This window comes from Homarus americanus, unplaced genomic scaffold, assembly GCF_018991925.1.
Source record: "Homarus americanus isolate GMGI-L3 unplaced genomic scaffold, GMGI_Hamer_2.0 scaffold25483, whole genome shotgun sequence".
Classification (NCBI taxonomy): Eukaryota; Metazoa; Arthropoda; class Malacostraca; order Decapoda; family Nephropidae; genus Homarus; species Homarus americanus.
Window position 1 is genome coordinate 3,793,351 of NW_024726235.1, and position 15,935 is coordinate 3,809,285.

Here is a 15,935-nt window from a genome sequence, read left to right on the forward strand (position 1 = left end):
TAACAGAATATTACCGACTAAAACTTTATAATATAAAGTTTCATATTATTATTATGAAACTTTTAGTACTTGAAATATACCAGTGTAAGACAATTTATTACTTGTTTGTGAGTAACACACAAACCAACATTGGGTGTGTCTCGGGCCTGCCCTATATATTATATACTGTAATTATTACATCACAATGCTTGTTACAAGCAGGCAGGACTTCTGGACTGTTTAACAAGTAGATGGGTTGACAATGTAATCCAGATGCGACACTTTCCTTCATTTAGTAATCTTAATTACTCAACAGTCGATGAGTGAAAGTTGCGTAAAGATAAATACCATAGAGACATTGTGGTTTAGAAGTATCCAAGGATTTCATCCTCTAATTTAATGTACTCTGCTGAATCACCCTGTAGTATTTCCAAGCTAACCTGGCCCATAAGCCACGCCCCTCTTCTAGACTAATAGCTGATTGGTTCATAGAAAATTCAAACTAAATGTGATCACAATTGGTAAGCAGACCTGTTATTATCTAAAATAATGTTAAATATTTGATCCATCAAAATGTAGAGGATTTCAAGGCATTAGCACTTCAGAGAGGATGTTAGAAAATTTTAAATATTTATCACAAAAGGTCGATGTAAATACGCGCTTATACACGCGCACTCCGGGGGGAGGTAAAGCGCATAGGGGAAGCAATCAGCTATTTGTAGCTATAGACGAAGGGCGTGGCCTTTGGGCCAGGTTAGCGTGGAAAGGGTATAGTTGGCATGTTTCGGCCTGTACACACTTATAATTACGAAGACATCTTGAATGCCTGTAACGTAACATTGGGTGGCTAATACAGAGAACATAATGTACTTTAGTAAATTTCCTATTAGATGATATAAAACAAAAGAAGAAATTAATTAGTTTTGGCCTAGGAGTCCAGAACACACCGTAATCACTGTAAAACTGTGATAAACCGTAATTTCCCCGCTGTACCGTATTAATAAATGTGCTCAGGAATTTTACTCAGTGAAGCAAATCAGTCTGTAAAGAATCAAATTGGGAACGTTAATATAAATAAACAAATAAATAAAGTGTGTCTGGCTACACTCGGCGCCGACCAGATAGTGTCTCACGCAGTCACTTGGTGCCCAAAGCTCAGTCGAGTTCACTTGTGCGCGCAGGGAGTACGACGCCTCGGGGCTGTTTCTGTTCGTGTGTGATCATCTACTCCTTTAACTCGCCTGATAATTTTTTGTGTTTAGTTTGAATGACTTGAGTCAACGCCAGCACCTGATTGGTCCACAACAACTGTTTAGTCAACACGACAACACTAATGCAACGAGACTAATACCTTGGGCCGGATATGTATGAATATCTGCACCGCATATTGAAGATGATGTACCCTGATAAGTAACGAGTAAATATTAAAGAATAAATAGCGAATTAGAATAAACGATATCAAAGGGAACTGCAGCTTTAATGTGATTGTAGTTTATCTAGTCATTGGAATTTGAGATCCTTAATAGACAACCCAACGATGGTAAAGGACCATCATCCTGGTAATGGGGGATGATAATGGTGTTTATTGATGAGTAAACATACACCACATTTTCCCCTATCTTTTTAGCCTCTGGCCTCTTTGTAAAAAAAAAATGTCGTTAGCGTTAGTTTTGGGTCACATCTTAAATAATATAATCAACAGGGACGAAACAAATGCTCATAATCTTTTAACTAACCAAGAAAAACATAAGATAAACCATTTTTTTTTAGTTGTCACTTTCACATTACGGTCACTTTCGAATCTTTACCGGTTCTGTTTCAACACATTTAAAAAATTCAACCCACTATAGAGGTGAACAAACACTTGAGTATCATTTTAACCAACGAGGAAGGAATGTCGGCCAACCTGAAACATTCATTGGCCTGAGTCGTTATGTGAAAATGTCCTTCAGATTTAACTATTACTTGGTACATGACGAGAGCAGACCAAGGTTCTAATATTGTAATAGTGAGGGAGGAAGCAACGAGCATTGACTGAAGGATATAGTAGATTATTCCCGGAAAATCGTAGGTGAAAATAAGTATTTGAAGGCAAGATAATAACCAGGACCAAGCTTATCTGGAGGACAGTCATGTGTGCTAGCTTCAGGAATCAAACAAAGTCAGAGTGGTATGGATAGTTGTCCGGACGCTTCTGCATAATTACTTCAAATAAGAGTACACTAGAAGGTGTTCCAGTGACTGTAAGGGAACATGCTAACTTGGCCATTAGAAAAAAGAATGGACTAATGTGCTCACCTTTCTCCTGCTTGGTGACGAGTTTGGTAGACATAGATCTGAAGGCGATGGCCATCACATTAGAGATGATACCTGCAGGCGGCCCCAGCCACATGAGGAAGGTCTGGGAAGGCCCGATCACCAGTCCGTAGCACAAGTACTCAAAGATCATGGACAAAGTCCCCAATACCACCAGTGACATATCCGTGAACGACAGCAGCCGCGTCAGGAACGGCACCAGGAACAGCGAGCCTGAAGACATATCACATAAACAAATTCTTGTGACTGCACATACTAACGTGTAATTTCTGCATGCAGTTAAAGATTGAGTAAGACCTAATTGGTATTTTGTCAAGAAAGCTGTGAATAAAAGGTGTAAATTTTTGTGTTATTTATAGTGCTGAACTGTTGACCTCGTGTCTAATGCAGAATCAGTTGCCATTATTTTTAATGTAAACATAACCTGAAAATGTAAGATGTGTAATGAACCAAAGTCAACGCACCGAGGGCAACCAGCAGGTTGCGGTATGAGATCCAGTAGCCGTAGTCGGTGGCCCCCCAGTGCAGGGCGCGACGCACAAACATGTACATGAAGAACCCTGCGACAGAAGCAAAACGTTAGGGGTTTAAAGTTAATGTTTCAACTCATATACAGAGTACAGTTTGCCGGGATATTATGTGTGTTCAGATTCTAGAAGTAATGATATGTAGTAGCATAAACAAGGGCTTTACAGAGAGGTGATGGACAGACGGTTACCTCTGGCCATACGACGAATCATGTTGCCGATGATGACAGCCATGAGGACACTCCGGGCGTCACCCTCACGCTTCTTGAACGCCGTCTTGAAGGACTCCACCACGTGTCGCCAGTTGAAGAAGTCGGTCAACATGGTGATGGCTCTTACGTCCTTCTTATCCATGGTGGGCACGTCCTTGAGTGAGCCCTGCGCCTGCAGCGCCTTCTTGGCGAAGGGCCCGTGGCTCTCCTCGATGAATACAATGACGTAAACAATAGAGGCGACATAGGCGAGTAGCACGAGGCCCAGAGCCATGTCGTAGCCGCTGTACTTGATGATAAGAGCGCCAGTCAGCGTACCGATTGGAGCGCCCAAATACCACATGGAGTTAATGGTGCCGATACGAGACGTCCGTTGCTTCTCGCTGGAGATGTCGCTGATATAGCTGATGGTGGAGGAGAGGATACCTACGTTGGCTCCTCCCAGCGCCTCCAATAGTGTCACCAGGTAGAGCACCTCCACGGGCCAGCTGGTCTGCCAGTTGGCCAACAGGTAACCCCCGGCATACATCGCATGACCCACCAGCGTCATCAGCAGTGGAAACTGTCCACAATAACATTAAGTAGAATAACAGAATAATGTTAAAGACATTAATAAAAGTTCTTCATGACAATAAACGTAAAAGGAGTAAAGATAACAAAACAAATTCCATCTTGTTACAGGAATGTGATGCCCTGACTGGCTGTGTCCCTTACTCACCTTACGGCCGTATTTATCACTCCAGGCGCCCATGAAGAGCACGAAGATGAGAGGCAGCACCGACATGATGATGCTGTTGTAGAAGGTGAAGAGGGAGAACTCTCGCTGGACGAGCACACTCTCCTCTTTGTGGTTTGTCAGGTTGGCGCATATCTGCGAGGACACCCAGTTTAATTATAGAGCTAGTGTGAAGGGACCAGATATATGATGTGACTAAATAAATGTAGACACACTATTGTTTACTGATGATGTGAATAACAAACCTGAAGACCTAAACTGATAAATTACATGTGTATTAACACCATTTCAAGGAACTACTGGACAAACTGTACTGACATGCAACGAGGCAAAATTAATGAGGCTTTATAGAGATGGCAGACAGATGATGCAGGTGTCAGTCGGGGCACTTTAACCTAACCTAACCTATGAAGTGGAGCTGATGATACACTACTGAGATCGATGAACTAATGAAACATCTTATTCAAGATGTAGTATGAAATGATTCCTATCAATATATTGCAAAAAAAAAGCTTAATCGGGCGATTGTCTCCACCAGTGAACCTTACTCGTTTATGGTAACACTAAAAGTACAAGATAGAAATGTTATTTTTGATTCCTGAAGTTTTCGTATTAAAGAATCATTGCACATATAATTACTTCCCTTATTCGGAAATTTTATGATTGTCACGTCAGGCTTATTGCCAGCGCCTTAGCATGTTAGCTTTCTGTGACCGGTGGCTTGTGTGTGTGATCTCTCGGAGATAAATTACTAGTATAGGACCTGCATCAGCACTGAGTCCACGAGGATGTAATCAGGCTTTTATCAAGACTTCCTGACACAGTTGGAACACTTACCTCTGGTGAGAGACCCAAACTGACGGAGCATATTTTGTTCATCTGGACGTTTTCGATGAAGATGAGCATGGCCTCCTTGCACGCCCCGTCGAGGAGCATGATAGGTTCTACGGTGATGGACCGCATGGCGGCCACCAGTCCTCCCGCCACCATCCTGCTGGGGCGTTGTACTTCTGCTCCTCCAACACACACGAGGTACTGTTCAGTGTTCTCCCAACATGCGGTGTCTTCCTCTTACTCGGTGGACACAACCAAGGCCTACAAAATAATAAATTAAATAGTATTAAATAATGTGAGCTTGAATCGTGTCCACAAAACAAAACCAAGAATGTTTTATCATTAATGTTTGACGAAAATTTCGCCCAGTTTCTTGGGGGCTATTCGATAAACCTCCTCTTGTTCCGCCTTGATAGTGAGTTTTAAATTTATTTTAAACAACTTCAAAGTACCATTTCTTTCTGCAAAAACAGGAGTTGGGCATAATTTTTTTTCACCTTCAGTAGTATGAGGCTGAAAGTGAATATAATCTCAGCACCGTGTGAGTTGACGACAATTGGTGGCGTGTGTTTGTGAGAGACTTGCATTATACATCAAAGAGAAATTGAAAAATTATTGCCCACTTAAAACTTCGACGATTTAATCTTCTTGTCAGAAATAATACATTGCCAGCACTTTTTCCAGTACAAACCAAGGTTCTAGATTAAGAGTACAAACCAGCAACCCTTGTATTTGAAAAGTTAAAGTTACGTGATTGCAAGAGCAGTTGAACTATTAAGCATTATAAATAATCCTTCTAAGAATGCTTTGTGTTGACGTACCCAAGGATCTAATGATATCCTTGTTGTAGAGTTTAATATCTATTATAATACACCAACCTTAATAATGTGACAGAATACAGTCTTATAGTTGTTGTTTGCTATCGTGTGTACCTGACCTCGCCCTACAGTGTAAAACAACGAATGAATACTTGAAGATACAAGATTTGCATCTTATTATAAAGTCTGCAGTTGTTGTTTTTTAATTCAAGAAACTGATATTAGATAGACTATAACAAGACAATGTTTACACACACTGCCAGGAGGCGAGAGCGGTGGGTGGAACAACGGGTCTACTTTTTGTACTGATTCACTCGTCAGTAATATATGGTACCACTCTGGCGACCTTGACCCTCCATAGTGAGTCTTGTCCAAGGTCTATCTATAGAGAGTCTCGTCCAAATAGTGTCGGGGACCATATCTTTTAATAGCATTCAATCCTCCCAGAACAACAGGGTGTGAGGACTTGAGGCCTGTTCAGATGTGAGAAGGGTGTTATCCAGTGTGAAGCCCTACCAATCATCACAGGTTTACTCCGGGTGCTCCACTTTCTTCCTGTACCAACACTGGGCAGTAAAGGTTGTAACAAAGAACAGACTAACTCCCCGAACTGTTACTAAGGTGATGTGTAACTCAGATAATGTAAGTGGTGAAGTAACTCTCTCCCGGCTCTTACTATTGGTCAGGAATCATATGATGTCCTTGTGCAAGTTTATGATACGAGAATGTTGAGATTCGACGATATACAATACAGTTTGACGAAGCATTTGATTATAAACTTAGAAAAAAATATGAGAATTGTATACAATGGCAGAAGTGGAGTTTAATATAATAATTATATTATATTGTGGAAATATCCAATACTTAACTCTTAAAAAACTGTCTTGGCTCCTTGATTACTAAAGGACTGGGCTGCTGTAAGAGAATCAAGTCAGGATTCTCTAATTTCTCAGAAAAAACCTAATCTAGTAAGATGTTAACACTATTTTATTTCTAATTCAGTAATATACAGGTACAAAAGAACTTGGAAATGGCTACGTTATGATCACTTACCGTCACTAGACTCACTAAGGCTCCCCTCACACGACCTTGTGAGCGTGAAAATTCGCTCGTGTGATGGGAGCCTAACACGTGGGCGGGGATTTTTTATTTATTTTTTGCATCTTTTGAAGCAGCTGAGGGGTGGTAACAAGCTCGAAGGTTTTTACCAGTTGTAAAGTCGCTGCCTGCACTGATTTGGGACGAGATTGATGGGCATTTTGGGTGGTGCAGAATGAGTGACCTCTCAGGCGATGCTTCGTGAACGTTCAAGGCCTCCATGACAAGTTGTGTTGTGACACGAATCTCTCATAATATACAATAGATTTTTAGATAAACAAAAACTTTTTTAGCGGAGGCGTTAAATCTTTTATTTATTTTTTAATTGTAAAGTGTCAGTAAAAAAAATGAAAAGACTAAATTCCAGATCACAGACAAGTCAGAATCATGTTTCCGGTCATAACTCGAGACCAGAGAGAGATGGAGGCTTATAGAAGCCTTTTATAATACTAAGAGATAAAGGTTGTAATCCAAGATCATTAAGTTTTTAAAACGTCATTTACGATCGTGAATAAATATCGCAGTGTCTTTAATTATTGGTTCTATTTGTATACCGATGGTTGTGGACAGTCTCTCACACTCGAGGGTTTAAAAGAAAGATTTGAACTCACTTGTTGCTTACCCGCAGAATACAACACCGAGCCACTTTTTATTCGGTCCTTTGAATCACTTCACTTGCTAGTGGCCAAGTGTTCCGAATCACTTCACCTGCTGGGAGTCAGGGTTGTTGAATCACTTAACCTGCTTGTGACAAAGTTTTCAGGACCACTTAATCTAATGATGTACGGGTTCCTCTAGTCCTGTTGGCAGACCCACAGCCGAGACAAGGCAGAAGGGCTCTGAATCCTCGAGTGATGTGGAGGCAATGGTTCCTCGAGACTTTATACGAGATAGCTGGTGAGGCTATAATAAGTGACACGCCCTCGTATGTAAGTCGTCTAGGGTAAGCGAGGTGGGGTGAGGCAACAGGAGGAGCACTCATTGGCTGACATGCAGGGGTTCTGAACACTGATTGGTCGGGAGAGAAAATGTAACCAAGACAGCCAGGATGGCGGGACGCGGTAGAGTGTGTGGTTGGGAGAAAAGGTCCCCAGTAGTCTTTGGTCATCGTCCTATAAAGTGACAACAGGGATGGGTCTCGAGAATGTCGGTGTCTAAAACAAAAGTGTGTATTTACTAATCTGTGATAAGACAAACATACACATCCCGATGTTATTATTGTAAAAGCGACAGCACTTGTTAGAAGTGTTTCGAAATATGTCAATAACACTGAACATTTTGATAAGTCTCCTTAAAAATGTGGACCATCGTTCTGTCTGTGTGAGTCTCGTGGAGGTACTCGGCACTATCTCATAAACGATGGAATCTACAGCAGACATTATAACGTAACAATACAGGTATCCACAAAAGAGCTTTACAAATTATAATTATGTTCGGTAGGTAATGATATGTATATGCTATTTGTATACATCATATAATTTGTAATGTATGTATTACGTATACAGTAGATGTGTGTGTGTAGAATTATGTGGAATATATTTGTGGCATTATCAGTATTATATGAGTACTTTTGTAGACATTGTATTTTTGTTTTTATTATCCCCAAATATTATTCTGGATTTTCCTCAGTTTCTACACCAAAGTCTGGTACTAGGTAGATAAATATTTGTCGGGACAGAGGAACAGGTAACCCCCCTCGCCCCATCCCACCTGGCGAAATTATATAAGATAATGATATAAACCAAACCAGTTGACTGTAAGTTGTGTTAATGGAGGGCCGTCATGTACAGGTGTATTACTATTTGGTTTATCAGCGTTAATACCTTCTGTTTTCATCTTTGGTATTAGGTTCTCAACTTCTGCTACGCTGGGTTTTTATGTGTTGTTAAATGTAATAAATTTTAGTAGCTGCTAATTCAATGTTTTAATGTTGTTTGTGATATTTTATTTAATTAAAGTACTGATTGTACCCAATGGTACATTGCTTTTATTGGTGCTGTTGTTAATTATTTGATGCTTTAGATCTGATGATGACAAAAATATTGTTGAAACGTCACCGAAAAAATATGTAGCTGTTTAACCATACGTTGGTGCTGTTATTCACCCTACGGTTACCCCAGGAGAGTCATTTACTTCAGCTACATGTAAAGCTAAGACAGAAATGTTGCTTGGCGCATCTTCTATTCTAGCAATGTTAGCTTAGCTGAGGCCCCTGCTGATGGCTGGAGGTCAACCATACAACAGAATGACGCTCCACCAACCCTTTAAGACAGAACAAACCCGTGTGTCCAGAGCGCTGTCATCGTAGCTTCTGGGTTTATAGAATGCATTAAACTAAACGAATAATAAGAAAGCTGTATCAGTGATGACCGTACACAGCAATGTCAACAAAGATGACTCAAATGTTTAGGTGGTTCTCAATAATAGACGAAACGAGAGAGGAGGCGAGTTCCTCTTTGTGTTGGGGACTGAACTTTAGTACAAGCACCTCCCATCAATGACTTGCTTTAAACAGTGTCCTCCAGATTAAGAAGAACCGAGTAGTACTTCCCCGATACAACTCACTGGACACACACACACGCACCTCTGACCCAAAACATCTTGAGCTAGTGCGTCAAATGTCAACAGGTTTTTGCGTTGAGATGGGTCTTGGTAGAGGGAATCGGCCTCAACACCATCTGACGATAAAGGTAATAAGCTTCTCCAGGTCCCAGCAACAGAACTCTGCGTGATGGACTGTACCAACTGGGAGGACCACACCTTTTTTTTTTTTTAATACCGTAATGTATAATTATTTGATCGATAACGGCTGGTGTATCTGTTTTCTTCTTTTCTGTTTGTGCAATGTTTTTTTTTCACTATTGTCTTTCTCTCATTTCATCTGTTGATATTTTCTTTTATGTGTCTGTCTGTCTGTCTGTATGTATGTCTGTCTGTATGTCTGTCTGTCTTTTCTTGTAATTTAAAGAAAAATTCATTGTTTAGAGGCTGGCAAAGGTTAAGTAAGTGTATGTTATGGTGTCAGTACCAGTCAAACAATATCACCTAGCAACTGGCACAAAGGTGAAGGCTAGAGGGAGATCCATATTACATCAACACTCGTTAGTAAACACCGTCACTCCCCTTCCGTGAAACAAGATCTTCCGCCTCTGCTTTTACTGCCATAGACGCTGGTGTGTGTGTGTGTGTGTGTGTGTGTGAGTGCGCGAGCGTCGTAGTACTGTTGCTGTAGTGATAAGGGAGAGACACTCACCTCCTGTCCTAATGTTCGACGGTTCATGCCCCGGGCACCTCCAATTCATCCAGCTGTGAATGGTTGCCTAAATTTCCAGTTGTGGAGGCGAAGTCTGTCGAGTGTAGTGTAGATCTTCATTTCTAATGAAGACTTAGTATACAGTGTTGTGTATTTATACTGCCCTTAGCTGGCCGTCAGGCTTAATGGGAGCCGCTTTCACATTCCAAGATGTAACTTATAGTTTGCTTGGAGAAAGTTTCAGGGTAAAGTGGTTCACATTTTTAACGTGTTTTAACAAGTCATCGTCCCCTGTATGAGGCACTCCAACTCTCCCAACCTTTTCCTGTCGGCGGTTTCATATCTACGGCAGCGTCAACAGTCCGGTTGTTAGACGATTCCCTGCTACCACCGTTGACCTAACCTAACTTAAATTAACCTAACCGATCTTCACCGTCCAACTTCCTACAGTCCAGAACGAACAAATTACTGTCAGATCATCCAAGCCGCTAGTGACTTCTTCGCCAGGACCATTTTGAAACATCACAGCCACTTAATGATCATCACGAACTTGTGGAACTAGCGGTCATCTTTTTTGGCTAGACGCCACTTGATGGTGTCCACTTCTTGTCACCGGGTGTCCTTCAGCACGACAGATTGACGGCCAAGGTTATTCTTCATCTTCCGTAGGCACCTTTAGATCACCCTGAGGAAGGAAAGAAAGCTACCTATTTCTGCGTAGCTTCCTATTTTTGCCTCCTTTCCTCCAGGCAGCTGAAAATTACTTGAAGTACTCGTAGGGTCTGGTCCTTGACAAGGCTCACAACACCAGGACCTAGTGGGCGGCGGTCATCAAGGTCTGGCGCCCTTTGTGGCACCTTCCACCTTACTGTAACACGTGAGATAAAGTTCAAAATGAAAGGACTAGATGGACCAAGGAAGACAAGATCTTTGTTTAAAGAGAACACTAGGTTCTTTGACCACAAAGGTCGTCATGGAGGAATACATAGTTGTCTTAATACACGCAAAGAAAAACAGAAGTAGGTCGTACTTCAGGTCGTCAAGGACCAATGACAAAACTACTTAGACACCCGAAAATCTACTGTCAAGTTTTACCAGGCAATACTGAGGGGGAGAGGACACCAGGTTGATACTAGTGATGGTGGGGAGGGGAGAGGAGGGGGGTTGGTTATCACAAAATTTACCTTGGGCGAGAAAGTTGAAGACTAGTGTAAATATTGATCAACAGGGAGCTTCCAGGGTACAAGAAAGAATACAATTATCACACTGAGCGCTGGAGGTACAACACAACACCAGGTAAAATCTGGCTTAAAAACTTTTGATCTCTTTGTTAACATTTTCAAGTGACATAAAATAGTAAAGTGTGAAGGTGACAGCTTGACTACAATAGAGCAGAGTCGGTTCTACCGTAGTCAAGCTGTCACCTTCACACTTTACTCTTTTGTCACTTGAAAATTCTGATCAATGTGTCAGTGGAAGGTTGATGGTGGAAGAGGTTACATATTTATCTCATTAACATTCCCTGAAAACATTAAGCCAACACGACCTAGCTTCTGCAGTTCACCTTCATGGCTGAATCCGTTTTCAGTAAAATATGAGGTGGGGAAGGGGGAATTTCCCTTGACCATGAGGACACGGGCTAAGCTGGGACTCAAATCCTTAACCTTGAATTCAAGAACGGTGTTCTGACCACTTGGCCAAGACGCAGAAACACTCGCGCGCACACACACACAGACACACTGAACATGAGAGATTAAAACATAAGACCATGGAGGCAGGTATGCGAGCCTCTCCCAGTAGCCATCATGATTATTTGTAGCATGTAACAAAAATTTCTCCCGATGTCCTCAGGGCGGGGCAGGACAGAGCGAAGCATGGTAGGGTAAGACAGAGGAGGGCATGACAGGTCTGACCTGGGCAGGGCAGGACAAAGCAGGACAAGGTAGGGCAAGGCAGAGCAGAACAGAGCAGGGCAGGGCAGGGCAAGGCAGGGCAGGGCACAGAGAACTCTTACTGATCAGCTTGGTAACTTGTAGGGTCGGCCAGCCAGCGTTTTGGAGGTTGACGGTAAGACTTCCTGACGTGCTTCACCAGTTGTGTGTTACCTGAGTATTGTGGTGGTTGTTGTGGTTGTGTGTTACCTCAGTGTTGTGGTGGTTGTTGTGGTTGTGTGTTACCTCAGTGTTGTGGTGGTTGTTGTGGTTGTGTGTTACCTCAGTGTTGTGGTGGTTGTTGTGGTTGTGTGTTACCTCAGTGTTGTGGTGGTTGTTGTGGTTGTGTGTTACCTCAGTGTTGTGGTGGTTGTTGTGGTTGTGTGTTACCTCAGTGTTGTGGTGGTTGTTGTGGTTGTGTGTTACCTCAGTGTTGTGGTGGTTGTTGTGGTTGTGTGTTACCTCAGTGTTGTGGTGGTTGTTGTGGTTGTGTGTTACCTCAGTGTTGTGGTGGTTGTTGTGGTTGTGTGTTACCTCAGTGTTGTAGTTATTGATTACATTAGGGTCGGCGGTACATCTTGGAGGTGGTGTGTTGGAGGTACACCATTTGTCACTCCAGCAGGTGTTGATAAGTCTATCAGCCACCAGGTAAGAGAGTACCCAGCTCCTGTAGCAGAGACCATCCATCCCCAGCAGGAGGGAGGGAAACTCTTGTCCCCTGGTCATTTAAAATCCTGTGAGAATATCCCGCACTCTCCAGGATCTTGTGTACCTGTTGAGCGTCTGGATGATGGATTTGTCAGGGAAGGTGAGCTTGACAACCTCTGGAACAGGTATATCTTAAATGGTAGTTTAGTTTGTGCCTGGTGGATACACACTTGGTGATTACTGGTTCTCCGCCTCTCCTTTACACCTGTTGTATATCAGTCGCCTAACACGTCAGTACAGACGCGAAGAGAATATAATTTTATTTTTGTGGTTCAGTACCAGTGTTGCCAACATAAACGTTACCAACACTGTTCCCATTTATAACGTACTCAACATGTTCCTGAAATCGTCATAACATTGTTGTTAACTGTGTAGCCAACCACTGTTACCGACATTGTTTGCCTTGGATCCACAACAACGTAACAATACTGGTAACATTGTCGGTAACTTTGTAGAATAACGATGCCTTCATTGTTCCACACACCGACAGTCCAACCATGTTGCCGACAGTGTCACGTTAGCGTGGTCCCGCCCTTGTATACTGTACTGTACACTAATCACTTGAACTTTAATTTCACTCGTTCCTGAGGTTCTTGTTCCTCACAAACCCAACACACTGATGCTTCTCCCTATCATCACTTATGCCGCCTCCTACTCTTTATCGGTTATTATGTTATGGATGTGATCGCCTTCCTATTTTGTAGTTCAGTCCAGTCACCAGCACCTGTCTGCTCTGTCCACGTCGGGTTACACATTTATATCTCCATCAACATTTGATATTTAATATCATCCAATTTGGCTGACTGGTCGTGCCCTGGCCACCTTCACCACCCTGTCTCACACCACTTACTGTCCAAGCTAGTTTATATATATATATATATATATATATATATATATATATATATATATATTATATATATATATATATATATATATATATATATATATATATATATATATATATATATATATATATATATATATATATATATGTATGTAACCTATATATATATATGTGTGTGTGTCTGTGTAAGGTAATCGAAAAAGAATGTCCGTATTTCAGTTATTGCAATTAATTCATGAAATAGTTATCTTACAAAGCCAATTTTTCTTTTCAATGTCAAAAACTCATAAAGTTTTCGATCTTTATGCGAGTGGTGGCGCTGGTACAGCTGATCCTAAGATCTAGGCCCTGGCTCTTCTATATGGTGGCGACCGTTACCGTTACAGAGGGATTACAGTGCGTGTTGCGCTGAGCTAAACCATGTAATTCGTGACGGTTCAACGGAATTTTCGTTGCGATTACAAGAAAAAATTACCTCTTGATCATAAAGAAATTTCTCGTTGGAATCATAAGTTCAAAGACACGGGAGGTGTTGTAATGAGAGGCCCGGCCAGACCTTGTGTATCGCAGGTACAGTTTTGTTCCACACACCAGATGCTCGTGTATAAGGACATCCAGCAAATCACTTTCATGTCGTAGTTTCCAACTCGGAATACCAAACTCTACGGTCCAAGACGTTTTACATCATAAACGATTGAGACTTCAGGCTTACTTAATTTAGATAAAACATGAGATTAAACCAGGTGGTCGCCGCGTGGGAAGGAATGTGTATCGTTTCTTTATTCTCTGGAAAACTTAGACTAACCTAATGTTCCAGTTAAACCTTTCAACAAAATTGATGGTTTTGCTAAATAGAAAAAAAATCTTAACTTATAACCAAATGGAAAATAGTTCATATATATTAAAATATACGACTTAATTCAAGTGGTCATTCACTATTACAACATAATCCAACTATACCTAATTTAGATAAGTTTAAGTTAGGATAGATACAGTTTATAACATGATTCTTAACATGAGCAGGAATTATCAATATTTCCCAATTGTCACTAATAAACGTAATCGGCGGATGTGACGAGGCCAATGGAGTCGAACAAAACTCTATAAACACCAGACAAATACGAGGACAAGAAATGCACATATCCAGACACTTAACTGTAGTGTAGAGTTGAGTAAGTGCCAGGAGGAAGGAACGACGTCAAGTGACCGGGCACAAGGTCCTGCCCACACCTCCGCGTAACGGACCAGCGGAGGACGAAAGGGGAAAGGTGCTGTTGTAATGACGAGGAAGGGTGGTGGGTGAGTCGTGAGGAAGGGTGGTGGGTGAGTCGTGAGGAAGGGTGGTGGGTGAGTCGTGAGGAAGGGTGGTGGGTGAGTCGTGAGGAAGGGGTGGGTGAGTGAGGAAGGGCTGGTGGGTGAGTGAGCCGAGGAAGGGTGGTGGGTGAGTCGAGGAAGGGGTGGTGGGTGAGTCGTGAGGAAAGGTGGTGGGTGAGTCGAGGAAGGGTGGTGGGTGAGTCGAAGAAGGGTGGTGGGTGAGTCGTGAGGAAGGGGTGGTGGGTGAGTCGTAGGAAGGGTAGTGGGTGAGTCGAGGAAGGGATGGTGGGGTGAGGCCGAGGAAGGGGTAGTGGGGTGAGCCGTGAGGAAGAGGTGAGGAAGGGTAGGGGAGTCGTGAGGGAAGGGGTGGTGGGTGAGTCGTGAGGAAGGTAGGTGAGCCGAGGAAGGGGTGGTGGGGTGAGTCGTGAGGAAGGGTGGGGTGAGTCGAGGAAGGGTGGTGGGTGAGTCGTGAGGAAGGGGTGGTGGGGTGAGTCGAGAAAGGGTGGTGGGTGAGTGGGTGAGTCGTGAGGAATGGTGGGGTGAGCCGTGAGGAAGGGGTAGGGGTGAGTCGAGGAAGGGGTGATGGGTGAGCTGAGGAAGGGTGGGTGAGTCGTGAGGAAGGGCTGGGTGGGTGAGTCGAGGAAGGGTGGTGGGTGAGTCGTGAGGAAGGATGGTGGGTGAGTCGTGAGGAAGGGTAGTGGGTGAGTCGTGAGGAAGGGTAGTGGGTGAGTCGTGAGGAAGGGCTGGTGGGTAGGTCGTGAGGAAAGGCCAACCAGGTTAAGAATTGACCGACCTCTCCTGTAATAAGATGCTAAACATATGGAGAGTGACGAAACATTACGTTTAAGGAATAAATGTAGATACCAGTATTATTAAGTTATCTACCCCCCCCCCTTATCCTTCCCTCCCTCGACTACCAACCTTTCCAGTGTCTCTCAGAGCGCCCTAACACAGCCTTACACTCCTCCCACGAAAGACAATAAAAACTATTCACTCGCTCACTATACCAGATAATGCAGACACCGCGAAGCAGCGGCGTTATTCACCAAACACAGCAATATTGTTTATAGAGAGGAGGTGTCTCGGCTATGTGCCCAAAACGGTCACAAAATGGCCATGACCTACCGAACAGCCAAAATTCGTTCAATCAAGAGAGTCGCGTTTCTTTCCCAGACTGTGAAAAATATTGCTGTGATAACATAAAACTGGCACCAATCGCAAACACGGTGACTGTCCTGGCGCGCGGAGGCCCCCAGCAGGCAGGTCTGGCCAACACCCTCCCAACGCCCCTATTGTGCCATCACGCCGAGCCTTCAACCGTCAGAAAATCTCGTGAAGGTAGTCAAAGCAGCTATGCCAAGCCTC

At 42.9% G+C, this 15,935-nt stretch overlaps 1 protein-coding gene across 1 annotated transcript; it reads right to left on the minus strand.

Moving 5' to 3' along the window:
• Positions 1-1,015: 1,015 nt before the first annotated feature.
• LOC121865526 (proton-coupled folate transporter-like) lies at positions 1,016-7,404 on the minus strand. Its single transcript, XM_042365042.1, has 7 exons — positions 7,143-7,404; positions 4,608-4,865; positions 3,753-3,905; positions 3,014-3,596; positions 2,760-2,855; positions 2,278-2,508; positions 1,016-1,020 (listed from the first exon to the last, which is right to left on the minus strand). Exons 2-7 carry the CDS (start codon positions 4,758-4,760, stop codon positions 1,016-1,018), a joined length of 1,221 nt encoding a protein of 406 aa, XP_042220976.1. The 5' UTR covers positions 4,761-4,865; positions 7,143-7,404.
• Between the last annotated feature and the right edge of the window lie 8,531 nt (positions 7,405-15,935).